Here is a 21889-nt window from a genome sequence, read left to right on the forward strand (position 1 = left end):
CGTGTGCGGCCGTAAAATCGTACAGATTGCAAACTTCATAACCTTTAAGGCGACTAATAGTGTGAAGGTCTTAAAGCAATATGGGTTGCATATGAATAAATCCATTAACTCACATACTCCTACTATAAACATAGTTACGTAAAATAGTATCTCTTCAAGTAACTGGGTAACTACCAAACGACCATTATTAGAGAGGCCACGTGTGGCGTTAAATACTAACGACGGCATAAATGACATTATGCAGTTGTCCTAAACGTTGGGATGTACAAAAGCCAAGGCGAAACAATAACCATAACAGCCCAACCGCGTGGTGAACGCTAAGCCTAACACGGGCCTTAGTAGAGGATTCCCCCCATGGGCCACCATATGTAACAATATTTTACATGGGGATAGGTAAGAGCTAACATCATGCGGTAGGTTCGAAATTTACGGAAATATAATAAAGTATTATAAAGACTTCTTACTTTGGTATTTGAACGACGTTTTATTTTCAACTTATCTTTTTATATTTTAACAGCGTTATCCCGGTATTGACTCTATTCACCGACCGACTCTGTAGCTCGACTCCCAAGAACTGCCTCAAGAAGCGGGTGCTTCCCGTTTATATACCCGCGATCCTGTCCCTTAGAGTCGTCTGCTACAGGGTCTGTTACAGCAGGAGGGCTTAGACCACATCGCCTCTCCGCTATGCAAGATCTACAGACTTTGCATTGCTCTCGGTCACATACCTCGTGACTGGAAACGCTCTAGGGTCATCTTTATTCCCAAGCCCGGGAAGGCTTCCTATCTCGAGGCGAAAGCATTTAGACCCATATGCCTGACCTCCTTCTTCCTCAAAATTCTGGAGAAGTTGGTGGACAGGTACATCAGAGACGAGGTACTTTCGGTAACTCCTCTCTCTTCTTCACAATTTGCCTACCAAAAAGGCAAATCCACTGAGACGGCCCTTCACGGCCTTACGAATTGCCTGGATAGGGCATTCGAGTTTCAGGAAATTTCACTGGCTGTCTTCCTCGATATCGAGGGGGCCTTTGACAAGGTCTCTAGCTCGGTTATTACTGAAGCTGTTGAGAGATTTGGCATCAGCGCCACTCTTGGCCGCTGGATCAAGTCCATGCTTACCGACCGCGAGGTGTCGGCGTCCCTCCTTGGGGACTCTCTAGGGGTGACTACCAGCAGGGGTTGCCCTCAGGGTGGAGTGCTCTCCCCCCTGTTGTGGTGCCTGGTGGTGGACGAACTCCTGGGGAGGCTCGGGGGTGCTGGGGGCTGTTGCTGCTTCGGGTATGCGGACGATGTAGCGATAGTCTTTACGGGGAAGTTCCCGGATACTGTCACCGCGCTTATGAGATCTGCTCTCTCTAGCGTGGAGCAATGGTGTCAGGCGGTTAACCTCACCGTTAATCCTGATAAAACTGTCCTTGTTCCTTTTACGAGGAAGAATACTAAGGATCTATTCAATGATATCTCATTCTTTGGCCAGGTCCTGACAAAGTCCTCCGAGGTGAAATACCTGGGGGTGACTTTTGATTGTAGACTCACATGGAAGCCGCATCTTGATCGGTGTATTAAGAAGGCCAAGACGCTCTTCTGGAGGACCAGGAGCTCTGTCGGCCAGACTTGGGGCCTCAACCCCAAGGCTGTACACTGGCTCTATACTGGGATCATCAGACCCATACTATCTTACGGGGCACTTGTCTGGTGGACAAGGGTCCGGCTTAAGACGGTGCAGGCTGCCCTGCGCAAGCTTCAAAGGCTTGCCTGCATTGGTGTTACGGGGGCCATGAGATCGACCCCAACTGCTTCCCTGGAAGTGCTCCTTGACATGCTTCCTCTTCATCTCTTCATTGAGGAGGAGGCTGTCATGGGAGCCTACAGGCTCAACATTAGTGGCTGTTGGGTTCCAAGACTTTGGGATTACAGCCATACGAAGCTCTTTCGGGAGTACGCCGCACTTGAGCCGTCGCTTACGATGTGCTCTGACAAAACCGTTACCAGTTTTGATTTCACTAAGCCATTCAGCATCCACTTCCCCAGTCGGGCAGAGTGGACTAACCTGCTGCCTCTTGGCACTGGGGGTGAAACCATTTGGTTCACCGATGGCTCCAAGACTGATTCCGGCGCTGGCGCCGGCTATTACTGTCAAACCACAAGGGTCGGCTTTTCTGCTTGCCTGGGCACCTTCGCTAGTGTGTTCCAGGCTGAAATTGCCGCGATCTGTTATTGCGCAGATTACTGTATTAACAAAGGGTATACCGGACGGACTGTGAGAATTTATTCTGACAGTCAGGCTGCCCTGAACGCTCTGAACCAGTGTCAGATTACTTCTCAACTGGTGCGTAGCTGCCTCGACCTGCTAGCGCGACTGGCATCCTGCAACAGGGTTCTGCTGTACTGGGTGCCAGGGCATAGAGGATATTATGGCAATGAGCAAGCCGATAGATTTGCGAAAAGGGGTGCGGAGGCCAAGCTCTTGGGGCCGGAGCCGGCCGTCCCCATCCCCTACAGGCACGTCAAACGGTGTCTGCATGACAGGTTGACTGTCATACAAAACCAGCTCTGGCACAGCATGGAGGGCCAGAGACAGACAAAGCTGTTTGTCGATGGTCCCTGCAGGTCTCGTGCTAGGGACCTAATTTCGCTCGGCAGATGGGATATTAGGCTGGCCACCGGTCTTTTGACCGGGCATTGTCGGCTTAATAGGCACCTCCATCTGATGGGTCTTGTCGACGACCCTCTCTGTAGGTCGTGTCAGGAGAAGGAAGAAACATCCGCTCACGTACTTTGCGAGTGCGACTACTTCGCCTCGCTTAGATTAGAATATTTTGATTCACACACCCTGGAACCCTCGAGGGTCTCCTCTCTCACGGTGGAGCGAATTCTTCGCTACGCTGCAGCTACAGGCCTATTCAAGGCCTGATTACGAGGATGCACAATATGCCTTTGGCATCGGTGCTAGGGCGCGTACCCTCCTCAACAACAATAATAATAATCCTTGGTCAGCAAACTCGTGAGCTGCTCAATACGTTCGTACTTTAACTTCGAAAGCCTTTCGACTATTCGTTTCAAATGGAACTCCTGTTGTAGGAGTCCCATGCCGTAAACATCGTGGAACGGGAGCACTATTAATTCTTGGCAGAGATTGTGGTACTTGGTTTCTAACTCTTTAACGACGGTTTCCATTCCAACACGCAGACCTTTCTCCTCGTTTACCATTTGACGTTGCAGGTCGAAGACTTTTCGCAGTCTAACCATTTGGTCCTTTTCACATAAGCCAATCTTGGCCCATGTGTCGCTTAAGGTTTTTTGGGATTCAGCCAGCATTTCGGTTACCTTCTCGACAAGATTGAAACTACGAAAAGAAAAAGGGATACTTCAGAAACGTTTGGGAGATAATTTGTAGCTATGTCAGAGACTAAACAATTATTAAGTTTGGAAGGGCAGGTGGTATTCTTCAATTTTGCCTTTATGTCTTAAACATAATTAACTCAATAACTAAACGTCCATTCCTAAGTATTATCAGTCAGAATCAAGGGCATGACGTTGCTGACTCTCTTAGAAATGATTTCACTACACATTCGAGTGATCACTAACCCATTCCCAAATTAAAGAAACACCTAGCTTTACAACTTAAAATTACGGTGGTTGGTGCGCTGTTATAATAAATTCCAACCTCGCATATCCGACAATGGTAAAAGGGGTTACGTTAAATATGATAAATAAGTACAGTTTACGCTACTGGCTAAAAAGAGGGTTGTAGAAAGAAACTAAAATAGCAATATTGTATAACAGGTGGGGGGGGGCAATAAACAAGCAATCATTTGGAAAAGGCAGCAGTATTTTGGATTTAAACCTAGCAAATTTAGTAGTTTTTAAGGAAGGGGGTATTTTAATCCGCTGTTAATGACAAAAACAGGGGCTCACTTACCTTCCTACTACCAAGACAGGATTGCTGTCGTCCTTCTCTAGCTCGCTATTAATTTCATGCACAGCACCCAACATAGATCTTCGCTTTGATGACGCCATAATTAAACTTAACTTTAATAGTTAAACGTTCGGCAAAACTATTTTAATAGTAAATTCCCCGCGTCAAACCAATAACTAAACTGAATCTGAGTAAACGTTAGGCGTTGGATAACTAACTATACTCCGCGGTTTGTGTTGTTTCGGTTTGAACAGCGCGGTCAGTGCTAACAGCGAAATAAACCGGTTATGTCTTATCCCTCTTATATATGTATTTAAATTCATCTCACGTAATTAATCCTCCTTGGGATGCCGATCCCTTCTGTCACTTGAAACTAATGCCCTTTTCCATTGGCTGCTATTAATCTGCCACCATGGAGCAATATTACAGTAGACATACCTAGATAAATTCAATGCAATTTTAAGGGAACTTTCCTTTTCATTCCGAGAAAATTTCTCCATGGAAAATGCCAATGGAAAACGGTGGCATAAAATGGATACGAGTGGATTTTGAACCAGGAAGTTGATTTCGAAAATGAAAGTTTTTTCCCGTAGTAGAATTAATTAAGACAAAAGTAAACGTCAAAAGTGGTTGTCAAAATATATATTTCGGGTATTTCCGCTAGCCAAGAGGTAATTAAATACTTTAATTACTCGATTAAGTTACCAGTAAGAACTTAAGCCTCGGTCGAGCCTTTTAATGCCTCCTATCTATTTCCCGGTCCGTCATCAAATTTCGCTTAGCCACGCTAAATAAATGTAGTAAATTCACGCAGGCCGAGCTGACTGATATATTTTGGCCTAAAATTGGCCTATTTCCTCTTTAAATTAGATTCGTAAGAAGCAGCAAAGAGTGCTGTTCATTTTGGAGTCATTAAAGATTGAACACGAAGTTGTAGATATCACCGAACCGGGGAAAGAAGAGGATGTAAAGAATTTCATGAGAGAAGAATGTTCAAAACGCGGGAAAAATAACGCCTTGCCACCTCAATTGTTCATAGGTGATAACTATCTGGGGGTAAGAAGCAAAACCTACTTCTTCATCCCATCAAAATAAATAAATAAATTTTCAAACTTATTAAAGGATTACAGTGACTTTGAAAATGCCACGGAGGATGATAAACTGATGACCTTTTTCCAACTACCCGAGAGACCTTTTTCCAAGGTCAAGAATGGAGACACGGTAAGAGATAACCCCCCCCCCCCTCCACCCTTTGCCAAATTCTAGTGAATTTAATCTTTGTAGCACACTGCGGGGGAAACGGCCGAGGATGAAAACAAAGGTGAGAATTTAATCAATGGCATAATAAGTGATCTGGAAAACGCGCAGGAAGAACAAGAAGCCCAAGAGCAAGAAGATGAAGTAAAAGAGGATGAGACAAATGAAGAAGAAGTAAAAGAGGAAGAGGGGGAACAAGAAGAAGAAGAAGGGGAGGAGGAGGAAGATGATGATTAAGATGATGAAATTGAATCTGGCAGACTTTAATTTCTAATTTATTTGACTTTCCCATTGATTTAAAACCAAACTGGACAATGATTCTTCCACAGAGAACTGTACCTACTTTATTGGGCTTCCGCAGCTTTTTAAGATTTTAATTAAAACAGATTAAGATTCTAATTAGGATAGAGAATAAAGAAATTAAGTTAGAATACGCGGATTATTAATTAATTTCAAAAGGAACAAAAGAATAATATCAAGATTCAGAAATATGTACGTAAAAGCATTAATTATTGTTTGGTAAATGAACCAAATTTGAAAATAAAATGAAGGTCCAACAAGGAATCATTGTAGATTGGCAGCGGATATTAATATTATAGGTCCACCATTGCCAATCTAGATGAGGGTAGGGTTTATTTAAATTAAAGTCTTCCTTAACACTAAAGTAGATCAGCATGTAAAACGGGAATGATTGATAATGAAGAATAACTAACATTAGACAGAATAATGGACTTGCAACTCTTTAGAAGGGAAACACTGATAAAAAAACTTTTATGTTTGTGACAGAGAACATGTTCTTTTTTTGCAATGCAACTCCTGTATGAATTTTACTAACAATCAATCGTTTGTGTATTTTGAACAAGTGTTTGTTTGTGTATTTTGAACAAGTGTTTGTTTGTTTATTTGTTTATTTGCATTATTAATTTCTCTCCCCTTTTTGTTTATTTTCAGCGTGAATTGGTTACTTGTAAGGCTTAACAACCAACGTGGATCTGCTCTTTCTAAACTGCCTGCTGATTTTCTTAACAACAAATTTGACGTAGACGCTCGTAATTTGGGGGGAAGGGGAGGGGGGGATGACAGGCGTTGCCAGAAATGATCCTTAAAAAGGCTTAAACTCGCCCGTCAATTGACTTGTTAACAATCAGAACACGCACGCACGCATTTGGTGGATTTTTAAATATGATTTTGGTCAAACCCAACTAAGGCATTTTGGTTTCACCCTTAATTTGTTTCCTAAACTAATCTTAATGTTAATTAGAATTAACATTTCTTCTAGAGATTGTTATTAAATTTCCTTATTTCATTTTATTATTATTTTTTTTTGGGATGATTAAAAAATTAATTATATTTTGCACAAATTTGTAAATAATTAACGCGAATTAATTAATTAATGTTAACGCTTTAATTACAATTAAGTCTTAGTTTAAGTATTTTTTCCACCCCCAAAAGAGTTTAATTCTGGTCATATTATTAAAACCCCTTAACTAAAAAAAGCCTAAACTTCATTCATTTCAGGGTAATTTTTGTTTTTAATTAATCTCACTTAGTTTTTTAATTAATTTAAATACTTGTCCTACACTTAAGAAAATAATGAACAAATTTTTTCAAGCCAAAACTAAAAAAACTTAATAATTATGGGCACCCTTTAAGGTCAAAGGTTAAAAGGGTGTTAAGCCTAAAATAAATTGCAATCTTAAAATGACCCCTTAGTTTTGCATTGGATGTCAAGTAGTGCCTTTGTCTACGTATTAATGAATTAATTTGCGAGTCATTTCGATTAACTGGTGCGATTAACTTTAATTTTGTTTTTATTACGATTGATTTGAATTAACAAATAAAAAGAGAGGGGGGCGGGGCTAATTTGAAAATTAAATAATACGGGATATGTTTGTGGTTTGTTCAAATATTTTTTTTTTTGGTTTTGAAAATGATAATAAAGCTTGCCAATTTTTATACCTTATTAACGTTTCCCTAATTAATATTAATTAATTAGGCCTATTTTAATTATAAATGTTTACTAATTAATAACTCCCCCATCCCTTTCCTCTAGGGAACTGATAAACTAATGTTAAATAAATAATAAACGCAATTAATTAACATAAAAACGAACAAATAAAAAACGCCATAATTAAAAATGAAATGAAATTAATTTAAAACCTATTGAGTGGGGCATTCGTCAGCACTCTTTTTGGGAGACATCTCTGTTAGTAGATCAAAAAAAATTAGACAAAATATAAATTAGAATAATAAGGCCTTTACTTGACGTGACTAGTCTTTGAGAGGCTTGGTTCCAGAACAACCCAATGTTTTTAGCCACATCGCGTGATGGGTTTCTAAGGCCGGTGGGGGGATGGATGATGGGGTGTTTCTTGGTCAGTTCGCTTCCCACTGCCTCGCTAAGCTGACGCTTATGGCATTCACGCGTGTCCGTGGTCCGACTGAAGGTGACAATTGGGAGGGAGAGACTGGTTTCAACGTGTGTGGGAAAATCTAAGTACGGGGCGGGGGGGCTCCGACACGGGTAGTAGCTAGTAGGAGGGGAATGTGTCAAAATGCTTTTTGTTCGGATCCCAAGAATTCCCTCCCGGTGGTCCTACTCTGAGAAATGGTTAGGCGCGCCTTGGAATGTGTTAAGGGACCGGCCATCGCGGGTTCAAAGGGGGGGGGATGGGGACGATATGAGTGGCTACTTACTATTATTACTTTGGGTTGCTGGCAAACCAAGCCAAGCCAAGAAGACTAGACTAGCAACTAGATAAGAACATTTTTATTCATGAACTTACCATTTGGCAGGGTGGATAGATCGAAGTCAAAAGTGAATTTCTTGGTGGGGGTCGTGGGTGGTTCCGCGAAGGAAGCCGGGATGAAATCGGCGATTGATTTTGGCGATGGCTCGAGGGCTTCGCCCACCGACAATGGCAACTGATTCTTCGCTTTGAGAAAATGGTCCGAGTTGGGGTCATCTTCCTTCAAAGTGGTGGTGGTGGTGGTGGTGGTGGCTCGAGTTGTCTTGGCGAGGGAATCGCCACCGCTCCTATCGCTACTGGTCGATATATTTTCCTTATCATTTGTGGGAGGGAGAAGACTCAATCTGGAAGAACATTTTAAACGTCATCTATATCGCCTTTATTAACGCTGACTGAGAGGTCAGGGTTGAAACCAACGAATGAACGAACCTCTTTTTCAACTCCTTGTATTTATTCCTCAAGAGAGTGTTTTCCTCCTCGATTTTCTTGCAATGTTTGTGAAGTTGGTAGAGTTGGCGTTGAGCTTCGAAGACTTGCAGCGAACCAATATTGCTCTCGACGTTGCAGACCACTTTCGAGGCGTCGCCTTTCATCGTGGCCGAGGAGCCTGGTTCTTCCCTGTCGCGGCGGACTGCGCGTTCAAAGGTTAGTATTAAAAAACGTTAGCGAATAATTGAGTGGTTAACGAAGGCGATTAACTAACTGGTTTCGTCCAAGGCGGTCTGATTTTTCCTCAGTTGATTCGTCAAGTGGTAGATTTTCTCCTCGTATTGTTTGCGATCTCGTTTCAAGCTTTCGCATCTACAATTTGAACCTTTAAACTTAACGGACTTAGTCGATCGTAGTCATTAAAGGGGAGGAATTAACCTTTTAATCTCGTTGGCCAGTTTGGTCTCGGCCTTGTATCTCTTGGCGCGTTCTTCCGATAGTTTCGAAGACAAAATTTCAACTTCCTTAAGTTTTTCCTCCATTTTAGTTTTAAACTGTCGCAGTTCTTCCAGTTCGGACGTTTCAACAAGTTCTTGGTCGGATTGTTGTTTAAACTGTCGTAATTCGTCTAGTAGCGACAATGTTTCGGCCAGTTCACGCTCCAACATTTCCTTGGACTCGGTTATTTCTTCAAGTTGGGACAAGGTTTCTAAGAGCCTGGTTTCGCGCTCTTCGTTTAACCGGCGAAGTTCATCGAGTTCCCTCAAGGTTTCGCCCAGTTTTCCCTCCGATAGCGAGTTCGACAGACGCAGTTCTCGAAGTTGAAAGGACATTTCGCGACGTTCTTCGTCGGAGGATTTTAATTCTTCTAGTTGGGCCAACGTGACGGCGTGTGCTCGGTCAGCCTGTATCTTCGATTGTCTCAGCGCGTCAAGTTGCGACAATGTTTCGGCCAGTTTAATTTCGCTCGTCTCGAGTTCACAGAGCCGCGACGTCAATTCGCGAACTTTTTCATCTTCTCGTTCCTTCTCGAGTCTCAACTCCCGGAGCTGAGCCGACTTTTCGCTTAATTGGTGATCAGATCTTTCCTTGGCAATTTCGAGTTCATTGAGCCGCGACGTCATTTCGCGCAGTTTTTCGTTCGACTCTTCCTTGCCAATTGACAATTTCTCAAGTTCATTTTCTAAGTTGGCAACTTTATCGGATTCCAGCCGTAGTTGATCTTGATGACTTTGTCGAAGCGTTTCGACTCCAAGTTCCAGTTCCTCGGCCCGTTTTTCCAACGCCTCTTTGGCCCGGGACTGTCGTTCCAGCTCCAAACTCAACTGATCAACGCGTTACCTCCACTCGGTTTCATTTTGCGTCTCAACTCTTGATTTGGTAACGTTTTCCAATTGACTTTCCAAATCTCGCGTCTGTTCCTCCAAGAATTCGATCGTGGCCCGAAATTCGTCGCGAGCTTTTTCGTTTTGTCGCAATTCGTCTTCGAGTTTGGTCATGGCCGCCAGACACGATTCGTTTTCGGCTTCGAGTTCGGCCACCCTCGTCTCGAGTTCGCTTTTCGCTTCAGAGGCGTTTTCCACTTGGCTATTTAAGGCGGAAAGGCGATTTCGAGACTCGGTCATCTCAATTTCAAATTGCTCCTTAGCACGCAGACTCTCTCGACAAATCGAATTTCGCTTCGACTCGAGTTCGTTTTCCAAATTGGAAACGGTTTGTCGCAATTCCTCACAAATTGATTGGCGCCTCTCAATCTCGGTCTGAAGTTCTTCCACCATTTTTTCAAATTTGTTTTTCGAATCCAAGGCATTTTCTAGTCGGCTATTCGAGTCAAGGAGGCCTTCCTCTAGTTGCCCGATTTTTGACTCCAATTCGGACTCTTTGACAATAAAAGTTTCGTTCCGCGTGGCCAGAAGATCCACTTTGGACTTTTCCAAATCGGACACAGTTTGGCGCAACTCGCAACAGACTAATTCGCGCTTTTCCAACTCCGACTGAAGTTTGGCCACTAATTTCTCAAATTCGCCAATTTTCGACTCTAATTCGGACTCTTTCAAAAAAGTTTCATTCTGCGTGGCCAGAAGATCCACTTTGGATTTTTCCAAACAGAAAATGGTGGCAACGTCTTTCGAGTGGTCAAGGACGCGGCTGTCGTCAAAGTTCAAAAGTAATTCCGTGGAGGATGGAACGAACTCGTTGGAAATCTCCTCCAGGGGCTCATCGGTTTGAGTGGACTGGTCAGTTGGCGTCACTGTGGTGGTTAGTGGTGGACGCGATTCGTCCAAATCTTTCCGTAATTGGGAACAAAGTCGACGTTCTTCCTCAAACTTTTGTTCGAAAATGCGCGTTTGTTCAAAATCTTTTTCCAGAGCGACTTTCGATTTTTCCAACTCGGAGTGTTGAAGTTTCAAGCGCGAAATTTCGATTTCTAAATTTTCTCGCGTTACATTCGAGTCTTTCAGTTGACTTTCGAGATTGGAGATTCGCGATTCGAGCGCCTTCAACAATTAATATTCGTTTTATTTTAAACTGGGTGCGGCGGCGGCGCTCAAAAACACTCGCCCACAATAATAATTTACACTCTGGGTTGCCACAATTTCAAATTCCCCATGATTCCCCCCCCCCGACTATTTAAATAAATATATAGTAAATATAGTAACTAATTAATTACCGCCGCATTAGAGGAGAAGTCGGTAGCCAGGGATTGCATCCTAAAGGGGACGCATTTGGATATTTTAGGACGCGTCGAGTAGGGCTGTGCGAATAGTACTTTTTAAGGTATTCGTCGAATACCAAATAGCAGTGTTTTTGGGAGCCATCTCTCGGCTCGGAATAGGAAAATGACCAAATAGTGTGAAGTTCAAAAATTCGACCAAATTTAAATTTCTATAAAACTATTCTACCAAATTTCAAATTTATAAATAATGGGACACGGAAAGGTACTTTTGAACGGCTGAAAAGTTATTTTTGAACGAATCAAAGGTTTTATTTTAATCAAAATTAGGTTAGTTGTCAATATATCCCTACTCGCTTTGCAATGTATAACCTCTTCCATGTCCATGATACTATTTTTTTTTTAATAGGTATACTATAGTGATATATTATTAGGAAGTTCAATATAGTTAGCTCCGCAGCGAGAAGTTGATAATAACCAGTACCCTTAAAGTTAAAACCTTTAATGATTTATCCTTGTCTATGAACTTCTAAAGACTGAGTGGCTGATTCCAGCTATAGCCTCCTAGATCACGCGACTCGGTGAACGCGGGTAATACTTAACAGTAGCCACGTCAGAATTTTAAGGGTGTGTCTGCCCAGTCGCGTCATCTATTAGGCCACGGTCCAGCGGACATTATCACAGCGCCCATAGGGATAGGAGCATAACATTTATGTTTCTATCTCTATGACAGCGCCCTCAAATTCACAAAATCAACAGAAAAATTCAAAAACTGGTTGCGAATACCAAATAATTTGGTCAATAGACTGTTAAAAACATTCATTTTCTCGTGGTTTTATCCGCTATAGAATAGTCGGTTTTTCGAAGCTCATTATTTGGTATTCTAGAATTTTGAAAATCATTATTCGATTCGTCGGTGCGAATAGTAAACGTCAATTTTGACCAAATTATTTGGTCCGACCAAATAGTAACGAATAGTCTGCACGGCCCTAGCGTCGAGACGTTGGTCAAGTCGGCATTCGATTGGTTAAACGCGTCTATACCAATTAAAAGAAACGCCGGTAATTAAGAGAGACGCGATTTTAAAGAGCGTCTTTGGTTACAGACCGATTATTTGGTCAATGATGGACGAGGTCCTCCTTAAGGGAGGCGAGGCCCCCGCCTGCAAATTCAACTGAGAATGGGAATTTAATCTGTTGGACAAGTTGAAATTGGCGCTGACGACGCTAGGGGCGGCGCACCCCCCAAATCCTTCGATATGACCGCCCCACGTCTCCCTCCTTTGTTTTCTCATAATCTGGACAAAAGGTCACTCACTCACTCTCGATCCAGATATTATTCAAACACGTCATCATCAATTAAGGGTATTAGACGTACCATTCTGGGTGTCAAACTGGAGACCAAAACGTTGGCATTCAAATTCTTGGCCAATTGTTCCAGTTCTTGGATCCTTTTGTCCTTTCGTTCCAGCTCCTTTTCCACTTCTTCTTTGGCGCGATCGCTCTTTAAACACTGACCGGTCAAGAGAACGACAAAAGTTATCAGCAAAAAAAGAAAGAGTCGGACGTTGCGTGGTCAGTCTGACACGCACCTTCAGTTCTTTCTCCAGTTCTTGGATCTTTCGTTTGTGACTTCGGAGTCGGGCTTGGTCACTCATCACTTCGTTCACCTTAGGTTTATTGCAAATGTCCTTGGCTCTTCGAGCGAACTAAACACCAAATGAAATGAAATGACCCACCCAACACGAAGTTATTTTTAATTAAACGGGGGCGCTGAAGGGACAACTGACCATGAGTGTCGATAATGTCTGGTCGACGGAGGTTGGGGTGGCGTTACAAATAATGGCCGTTCTGGCGTTCCCCCCCAAGGAATTCTGGAGAATTCGCGTCAACTTTGAGTTGCGATAAAAAGCCCTTTTCCTAATGAATAAATACGGATTAAGTATTAACTAATTCATTAATACTTAACGAGTAGTTATAGTTAGTGACCCTTCGCTTAATGTTTTGATGACCGTTCCCAGACTAAAGAGAGACTTATTGATTTGGACGCTTTCTTGGAAGGTGTGACCCGTCGTCCCCATTTGACCCGCTCTCTCCGATCCCGCCAAATCAACAAAATTCTACAAGAATGATTAATTAGAGTGCGATTCATTTTTAAGACGCGAAACGACGGTTTCGCTCTTACAAGATGAGAGACTTGGACGGCGCCCTCGTTACCCGAATCGCAAAGTTTGCTCTCTATTATCTGTCAACCAAAAATGACGTCTAATCAATTTAACCGACATTAAGGCGCTAAAGTATTTAAAGTACCATTCTGAAAATGGCGTGAGATCTGGAACTGTAGCGGTTCATACAAGTTTCCCCAACTTGACGTTTCTCTAAAATTCATTTAAAACTAATTTAATCTATTTCAACTCCAGACTTAAGTCGACTTAAGACGCGCGTACCCTGTCCTTGACGTAAAAGCTCCAAGACATCGTCGGGAGTCGAAACCACCTCTTCTTTCAGCCCATCAACATAAACCTCCCCAGTCTAAGTGCGAAACGAAATGAATTTTAATTATTCCCGAGTTTAATCCGAAATTTTTTTAATGACTGACGCTGGTTTCTTGGATTTTCAAAGTCGTCGGGGAATTGGCCAACAAATCGGAGATGACTTCGTTGTATATCTCCATGTAGGAAACCCTCAACAAGTACTCGCGTTCGGGAACCTGACGACGATCAATGGACATTAAACAAATGCTCGAGCGACGATGGTTAATGGAATATTCAAATGTTATTTACAGTTTCGATTAAACTGAAAATGTCGTTGATGGCTTGCAAGATGACGCCCGGCTCGATTCCGTCGCCGCTCATGGTGAACGTTTTCCCGGACGAGGTTTGTCCGTAGGCGAAAATGGTTCCATGAATTCCGTTAAAGACAGAGTTGACGACGTCTTTGCACAACTCGATATAAACGTCCAAATTGCTTTCCACGTAGGAGAAGACGCGATCTGACAGAGTTTTATCGTCAAAAACGAGTTCCTCCCTCGCCTACCATCCAAGGGAGAACTTACCAAAAACATGCTCCGTCCCGGGAATAAGGCAATCGTTGGAATCAATTCGATAAATCTCGTTTGGCGGATTTACTTTCCAATGAACGGAAACGTTGCTGTTTTTCTCCCTAGGAAACTTTAATAGTTAAAGGGGGGCTCCATGATCTAACTAGGTCGGACTGTTAGGAGTTGACGCTTAAAACACTAATGGCTGAAAGCGCGACTCTCATTTGGTTAGAAAGAAACTAAAATAACAATATAGGGAGCTTTCAGTTGGAGTAGGAGCCGAGTCTCGTGACATAATTTACGCTGCCATATTGGTGGGTTTAAAGCAAGAACGAAGCTGAGACTACCCAATATGGCTACCAAAACAGCGGTAAGACTTGGGAGGGTTGGGTCGGGTCGGGTCGGGTTAGGTTATATTTTTAAATATTTTATGGTATTTGGTGGCTAGGAAGAAGGAACTAGTTGGGTTTTTATGGTCATGAAAATATCGATCAAAATAGTTTCCGTGACTAAAATTTAATTATCTTATAATTAACATCCAAGAAATTATATTTATTGGAAAAACTGTATTTTGAATGTGCGAGCTAAAGTAATATTTTTCCGTAAAAACGTACCCAATTTAGTAACATTTTGAAAAGGGGGGGAATTTATTCAGTTGATAAAACTTAACAATAACTAGGGATGTGCGAGTGCTCGAAAAGGTTCGAGTACTCGATCGAGCTTCGAGCCGAGTACTCGGCTCGAAGCTCGATAAGCGATTTTTGAAAAGCTCGATAAGTTTTCGAGCCTTGGCCCAAAGCTCGATTAAAGCTCGATAGCCAAAATTGAGTTCCCAACCATCTCTCAAAAACCCTGGATGCGCGAAATCCTACTTTTTCGATCTGCGCAGGGGTTTAAGTAAGCTTAATTCTTATTGGCTCTTGAAATAGTGTGACACAGAAGCAGTTCTAAGAAGACTTTTGATTGGCTCTTTAGTTTGATATGTAGCATGCATGAAAGCACGTGAAATTATTTCAATAGGCGATTTGCCATTCGGTGGTAGAAAGTCCTTTGTTTTGGTGAAGCTTCAGGGATAATGGGAAGTTTGGTCGGTTTGTAGAATTTATTTTAAATTAGAATTAAAAGTTAGTAAAACAGAATTCTAAACTAGTATAAAACAGAATTCTAAACTAGTATAAAACAGAATTCAAAACTAGTATAAACAGAATTCAAAACTAGTATAAACAGAATTCAAAACTAGTATAAAACAATTTAAAACTCACTAAAAAGTTAAAGATACCAGATAATCAGAGACTAACAAACATTAAAGCTTCTGATATGGAAGCCAGCGAAGAAGATAGTCGGGATATTAGCATAGATGATAGTCAAGATGTTAGCCTAGATAGTCAAGACGATCCAACTTTCGAAAATAGTCAAGAACTAATTCAAAATAGTGATCAAGACAATGAAGACCAAATTTTGAATCAAGCGGCCCCGTAAAAGCAAAATATGGGATTATTTCGACTGTGTGAAAGATGGGTTTGCAAAGCTCGATGAGGCTCAAGAGCTCGATAAGAAAATCAAAGCTCGGCTCGAAACTGAAAATTCAGGGCTCGCACACCCCTAACAATAACCAAAACAGGTGCGCATTTAGCCGCACGTCATAAAACCTTTTTGAATTAAGCGCGCGTTGTATTGAACACGAAGAACACTAACGCCATCTATGCCTATAAAAAGGCGTTCTAAACGGCGGTGTACACAAATCACTAGTTCACTTTACCTTTGACTTTACAATATCAACTCCATGCAAATTATACAAATAAATAAAATGTACCCTAACCCCCCCCCCTCACCATTGAACTAAGTTAACACAACAGTTGCCGGATTAAAATTAAAATTAGGCCCGATAAATAGACGTAATATCGTGCTAATTATTACCTTTCAATAAGAGGCCTGACTCTAACGGCAACTTTTATATAGGATATTTGCCATTGAAAAAATAGGAAAATATAGGTTTCAAGTGATTTGGAATTAATAAGACAGGATTTTCAAAACAAACTGAAACACTAATAAACAATTCAATTTAAAAAGATAAAATAAAATTCGTTAGCCAGATACCTCATCGAAATGGCACCCGGGGGCCGAGATAATGTGCGCCCGCTTAAGTCAGGCAAAAAAAAAGGAACAGCAAATGTTGCTAAGGCTTGCTTAATTACTCGGTCCCTGTTTGTCGTAGCCCTTATTTTTTAGTATGGTTGGATGGGGGACAAATTGGACTATAATATACTCAAAAGACATCCCCGTATCTCTAGTAGAAACAGAGTTATGAGCCTCCAAAGTTGGGTGTAATGCTATTCCTATGGAGTGTATGTTTTTGAACATTTTTCTCAATTACTCGGCAAATTTTTACTCGATCCCCAAGTTTTTAGTATGGTTGGATGGGGAACTCAATGCGCCCCAACAACCCTTGTGCTAGAGAGCCAGTGCCCCTCGGCCTCCCCTTTAATCTGGCCCTGACTAAACTAAAACCACCATCTGAAGCAGACGACAAGATTTTTTTAACTCTATTTTTTCCCGTTTCCCCATACATTTTTCATGGAGTAATTTTATCGTAGTGAGAATTGTTTCCTGAAAAGTGCCTTACATTGCAGCTAATAGCTCCATGGTGGCAGGCTGGCAGCATGGATTACTAATACAAGCTAAACGTTAGCTTGTATTATTAATCCTTGGTGGCAGAAATGTAAAACTGCATTCATGTCTGTCACACTTCAAAATTTTTGAGTGACATCTACTAAAAACAACAGTGAGCGCGCGCAAAATGTGAAAAGATTTCGAAAAATGGGAAAATATAGGAAAATTGTCTAAATTATAGGAACTTATAGGAACTTATAGGAAGGTATCGAAAAAATAGGAAAAATTATAAAATATAGGAATTGTGGTCACCCTGAGTTTGGGACTTCAAATTTGGCTTTTTCAGCTTTTAGAGTTTTATTTTAAATTTGAAGTTGATCAACATGTTTACGTAGTTGAAAAACTTCAGTAGAAACCATGCTTTTAGTTTCGTCTACTGGGGTGCATTGGTTTTGGTCTAATTTCACTGAATGGGTGCTTCTTTCAAGTTGGTTTTCGAGTTTAAGTTTTGATTCTCTTTGGTTAAGGTCCTGTTTTAATTTGGCTAATTGCGTTTGACATTCATCGTAATTATCACGGGATGTAGCCAGTTCCCGAGTTAATTGGTTTAGTTCGTCTTTATGGGAGTCATTCTATAATGAATTTAACGTAACGTGACTCCGTTAGAAGTTCTAGGTCCTATTAACTTTAGGCCTAATATTGAGGCATTTAGAACTAAAATTTAGATTGGTTTTAGATAGAATAATGTAGGGGGGAGCCATTTAATATTTTGCAGCCCGATATTAATTAACATTAGGCCTAACATTGATTAATTAATTAATTCAGAACTAAAATCTGTAGATTGGCTGTAACGGAAAAGTAACCAATCTACAGAATAGGGACTTGGCAGTACTACGTCACGCAACCTCAGGCTACCTTCCATAGGGACTTGGCAATTCAGGCTTAACTCCGCCCCCAGCGCCATTATGGTATGTTTTTTTAACAGAATGAAAGCTACATAAGCCCCTCCTCCTGGTATGTTTTTTAGCACTAGTGGAAGGTAGCCTGACGTTGCATGACGTAGTACTGCCAGGTCCCTATTAGTGCTAAAAAACTTACCAGGAGGAGGGGCTTATGTAGCTTTCATTCTGTTAAAAAAACATACCATAATGGCGCTGGGGGCGGAGTTAAGCCCGAATTGCCAAGTCCCTATTCAGAATTTCATGTTTAAAGTTAATGTTTAAACAAATAAGAACTGTATAGTCTAATTATTTAATACAGATTCAATAATTCTAAAGAAATAACAGCTTTAAAATAAACGGAACAATAGAGTAGTGGCACTACATGTTAATTTCTCATAGGAGATAACGTAGCCAAGGGCAGGGAGGTGCCATTACTCTATAGGAAACTAGCGTCTTCCGTAATAGGGCAATGAACGATTTCTACTTCTATTAAACTAAATCCAGCTGTGGCTTGTCAATAAGTAAGGGATATTATAAAAAGAGCTTACCTTTTGTTTGTGTTTCTGAACCACTTGTTCAAGCTGATCCGGTAGTTGGCGTTTCTGTTGATTAATTTTAATCAACTTTCCGCATTGTTCTTCTAAAGCGTTTATTTTTTGCAAAGCTGGGCCAGGTAGGCCTTGCTTCCACTCTGAGGCAGACCAATCCATCTTAAGCCTATTTTAAAAATTAATTGGTGATTGGTATAATTAAAACATTAAATCTTAATTAAAACTCATTACAAACGCGGTTGGTCAAACAGTACTTCAAATAGTGGTTAAAATTTAGGTCTAATTATAACATTAAGTAAATATATTTACCTCTGAGCAACAAAACTTAAACTATTTTAAGTAATTATCATAAATCTCAACGCTTTAATGATTAACTAATCAATTTAATCGCGATTAACCGTTCAGAACCTTGTCAGGGAATGATTTCATCCAGCGCGCAACGACAGTATGACACAAAGAGCCGTTTGAATTTTGAAGTTTAAAAAACAAAGATCACGTGGGTTTGAACTAGCCAATAAGAGCTCACTTAAGGAAAAAAACATTTAGAGACAGGCTTGGAAATAAGCTTTATTTCTGAACTAGTCCTCCGGACCAGTGACCCCTGATGTCTTAAATATGAAACTGGTCCCGGGACCAGTGACCCTTCCCCTATTTAATTTTCTACTGGTCGTTCTCTCTTCTAAAAAATCTCTCTCGGCTTAGGGTTGTATACACGACTGCACTCCTGGAGTCGAAATTTATGTTAAAATGAAAATAATTAAAGAGGTCCCCATATCAATTTTTAATAAAAGTAGGATTTAATAAACTAGTCACTGGGACCAGTGACCCTCACGTTTTGAATAAAAAAAGTGGTCCAAGCTATTAATGAACTGGTTTTTTGACCTGTAAACCTGCCTTATTTCCTAGCCTGTTTAGAGAGCTGGAAACCATCAGAAACGGACATTAGCCGTTTTCTTTTTTTATTCAAAATTAAGACCCTCATGCTATTATCATCCCCGATGTAATTAAATTATAAATATTTAAATATATATATATATAAATCAATTGATAAATGTGACATTTTGACAGAACAGATGCTTTTAATATTGTATAAAATGAGGACACATGTTGTTAGGTTTAATATTCTCTTGATCGAAATTGTGATATAAAAGGGTTGTGTTCTCTGGGTTTTATATCACAACTGACAACAGAATCGTCCATTTCATACGAAAATAACTCTAAAAATGTTTCGTTTCGTCGTTATTAGCTTAATTTACGCCAGTGTGGGAAATAAGGCACTTTCACAGGCCAATGGCCAGTTTAAAAATTACCTGGGCCAGTTTAAAAATTAAACGCTTTGGGGTCTACTGGACCTGGTGGCCACTTAATTAATTCAAAGTTTTCCCCCTCAAGATTTTGGATCATTAAATAAATACTATGTTAATCCCTAAGATTGTCTCGTCTTTGCTTCTATGCTGTTTGCTTGCTTGGAAGGGCTGTGCGAATAGTACTTTTTAAGGTATTCGTCGAATACCAAATAGCAGTGTTTTTGGGAGCCATCTCTCGGCTCGGAATAGGAAAATGACCAAATAATTTGACCAAATAGTGTGAAGTTCAAAAATTCGACCAAATTTAAATTTCTATAAAACTATTCTACCAAATTTCAAATTTATAAATAATGGGACACGGAAAGGTACTTTTGAACAGCTGAAAACTTATTTTTGAACGAATCAAAGGTTTTATTTTAATCAAAATTAGGTTAGTTGTCAATATATCCCTACTCGCTTTGCAATGTATAACCTCTTCCATGTCCATGATACTATTTTTTTTTAATAGGTATACTATAGTGATATATTATTAGGAAGTTAAATATAGTTAGCTCCGCAGCGAGAAGTTGATAATAGCTAGTACCCTTAAAGTTAAAACCTTTAATGATTTATCCTTGTCTATGAACTTCTAAAGACTGAGTGGCTGATTCCAGCTATAGCCTCCTAGATCACGCGACTCGGTGAACGCGGGTAATACTTAACAGTAGCCACGTCAGAATTTTAAGGGTGTGTCTGCCCAGTCGCGTCATCTAGCCACGGTCCAGCGGACATTATCACAGCGCCCATAGGGATAGGAGCATAACATTTATGTTTCTATCTCTATGACAGCGCCCTCAAATTCACAAAATCAACAGAAAAATTCAAAAACTGGTTGCGAATACCAAATAATTTGGTCAATAGACTGTTAAAAACATTCACTTTCAAATTGTTTTATCCGCTATAGAATAGTCGGTTTTTCGAAGCTCATTATTTGGTATTCTAGAATTTTGAAAATCATTATTCGATTCGTCGGTGCGAATAGTAAACGTCAGTTTTGACCAAATTATTTGGTCCGACCAAATAGTAACGAATAGTCTGCACGGCCCTATTGCTTGGCCTGAATTGTGTATGTGGGAGTGGGATTATGGGTGGGTTTCGTATGTCTGTCTACGCTCTACACAGTGTAGAATCTGTAGATGAAGTGATTTTTGCAGATAGCTAAAGCATGGCTAAAGGGAAGATAATCTCTCGGTAGTCTTGTTTGGGTCTGGTCTCTAGGGAAAGGCAGCCTGCTGCCTTTGATTGTATTAGAGTCTATGGGAAGATAGCAATGGAGTGTCAACTCCCTTCCTACGGGCCGAATTTTTTAATTTAGCATTACTCAATAAAGACTTATAGTTCTTAATTTAAGACTCCAATATTTTTAAATACCCATAACTATAAAAACTAACCTACTAAGCCTACGCCCAAGCAAATATTGTCCAGAATAGATAATTTGGCCCTAAATTACGAAAGCCTGATTTTTGAGGCTAAAAGTGGTAGGTGGCACCGTGGCCAGTTTTTTAATTAACATACCTAGAATCTACTGGCCACAGGTCCAGTTTTAAAAAAATCCTTATTTCCCACACTGTCAATGATGATGGCTGACTTGGAATCAGGCTAGAAAATAAGACAGGTTTACAGGTCAAAAACCAGTTTATTAATAGCTTGGACCACTTTTTTTATTCAAAACGCGAGGGTCACTGGTCCCAATGACCAGTTTATTAATTCCTACTTTTATTAAAAATTGATATGTGGACCTCTTTAATTATTTTCATTTTAACATAAATTTCGACTCCAGGAGTCCAGTTGTGTACAGGGCCAGAAATAAAAAAAATTTCTTATAGGACATTGTCCAGTGACCCCCCCCTATTTGTCTGGAAAATTTATTGGACATTGTCCACTGGCGTGTGCATAAATAGTGTCACATTTTCATAGTCAAGCTATCAAAACTTCGGAAAATTTATTGGTCAAAATGTCCAGTGACCCCCTTAGGTTTTAAAAAGATTATGGGACATTTTAAAATTTTATTGGACAATGTCCAGTGTCCTGTGCTTATTTCCGGCCCTGGTTGTGTATACAACCCTAAGCCGAGAGAGATTTTTTTAGAAGAGAGAACAACCACAAGTCCTGGGACCAGTAGAAAAATAAATTGGGGAAGGGTCACTGGTCCCGGGACCAGTTTCACATTTAAGACATCAGGGGTCACTGGTCCGAAGGACTAGTTCAGAAATAAACCTTATTTCCAAGCCTGTTATGGACGGCTGACTTGGAATCAGGAATCCAGGATAAGGATTTTTTTAAAACTGGACGTCGGGCCAGCAACCCCCCCCCATGGTCTGGAATAAATAAACTGGTCCATGACCATTAACCAGAGCGCATCGTCTGCTA

The 21889-nt window shown here is 40.8% G+C and overlaps 5 protein-coding genes across 5 annotated transcripts; 1 reads left to right on the forward strand and 4 right to left on the reverse strand.

Moving 5' to 3' along the window:
- On the forward strand, positions 1-2917 carry LOC149705296 (uncharacterized). Its single transcript, XM_089865554.1, has 2 exons — positions 1-393; positions 518-2917. The coding sequence occupies exon 2, from the start codon at positions 1115-1117 to the stop codon at positions 2915-2917; it is 1803 nt and encodes a 600-aa protein (XP_089721680.1). The 5' UTR covers positions 1-393; positions 518-1114.
- Positions 2918-2970: 53 nt separating this feature from the next.
- Positions 2971-4124, reverse strand: LOC149705297 (protein regulator of cytokinesis 1-like). The gene is made up of 2 exons (XM_089865617.1): positions 3926-4124; positions 2971-3349 (listed from the first exon to the last, which is right to left on the reverse strand). The coding sequence occupies exons 1-2, from the start codon at positions 4021-4023 to the stop codon at positions 2971-2973; spliced, it is 477 nt and encodes a 158-aa protein (XP_089721743.1). The 5' UTR covers positions 4024-4124.
- A 2835-nt stretch (positions 4125-6959) lies between these two features.
- Positions 6960-9692, reverse strand: LOC149705298 (uncharacterized; the record flags this gene model as incomplete). The annotated part of the gene is made up of 5 exons (XM_089865661.1): positions 6960-7383; positions 7966-8273; positions 8359-8560; positions 8633-8730; positions 8797-9692. Coding segments are annotated over 5 exons (1548 nt in total), but the record flags the coding sequence as incomplete, so codon positions are not given.
- LOC149705299 (uncharacterized) lies at positions 9691-11127 on the reverse strand. The gene is made up of 2 exons (XM_089865564.1): positions 11030-11127; positions 9691-10856 (listed from the first exon to the last, which is right to left on the reverse strand). The coding sequence occupies exons 1-2, from the start codon at positions 11066-11068 to the stop codon at positions 9696-9698; spliced, it is 1200 nt and encodes a 399-aa protein (XP_089721690.1). The 5' UTR covers positions 11069-11127; the 3' UTR covers positions 9691-9695.
- A 226-nt stretch (positions 11128-11353) lies between these two features.
- Positions 11354-20251, reverse strand: LOC149705300 (uncharacterized). Its single transcript, XM_089865662.1, has 14 exons — positions 20217-20251; positions 18171-18224; positions 14087-14193; positions 13815-14023; positions 13631-13741; positions 13479-13563; positions 13342-13409; positions 13217-13276; positions 13021-13151; positions 12822-12951; positions 12624-12740; positions 12410-12544; positions 12140-12329; positions 11354-12069 (listed from the first exon to the last, which is right to left on the reverse strand). Exons 1-14 carry the CDS (start codon positions 20249-20251, stop codon positions 11852-11854), a joined length of 1650 nt encoding a protein of 549 aa, XP_089721788.1. The 3' UTR covers positions 11354-11851.
- Between the last annotated feature and the right edge of the window lie 1638 nt (positions 20252-21889).

Source organism: Phalangium opilio, unplaced genomic scaffold (genome assembly GCF_054372755.1).
Source record: "Phalangium opilio isolate 3A_F unplaced genomic scaffold, DU_Popi_V2 ptg000014l_1, whole genome shotgun sequence".
Taxonomy (NCBI): domain Eukaryota; kingdom Metazoa; phylum Arthropoda; class Arachnida; order Opiliones; family Phalangiidae; genus Phalangium; species Phalangium opilio.

Coding starts and splice junctions, on each gene's coding strand:
- LOC149705300 (XM_089865662.1), bottom strand. CDS start 20,251: ATGTCCGCTGGACCGTGGCTAGATGACGCGACTGG. Junction 13,410..13,478: donor GCTTTTACGTCAAGGACAGG/GTACGCGCGTCT, acceptor AATGAATTTTAG/AGAAACGTCAAGTTGGGGAA. Junction 12,070..12,139: donor CATCATTGACCAAATAATCG/GTCTGTAACCAA, acceptor TAATTGGTATAG/ACGCGTTTAACCAATCGAAT.
- LOC149705297 (XM_089865617.1), bottom strand. CDS start 4,023: ATGGCGTCATCAAAGCGAAGATCTATGTTGGGTGCTGTGCATGAAATT. Junction 3,350..3,925: donor CCTGTCTTGGTAGTAGGAAG/GTAAGTGAGCCC, acceptor TTCTTTTCGTAG/TTTCAATCTTGTCGAGAAGG.
- LOC149705299 (XM_089865564.1), bottom strand. CDS start 11,068: ATGCAATCCCTGGCTACCGACTTCTCCTCTAATGCGGCG. Junction 10,857..11,029: donor ACTTCTCCTCTAATGCGGCG/GTAATTAATTAG, acceptor TAATTGTTGAAG/GCGCTCGAATCGCGAATCTC.
- LOC149705296 (XM_089865554.1), top strand. CDS start 1,115: ATGCTTACCGACCGCGAGGTGTCGGCGTCCCTCCTTGGGGACTCTCTA.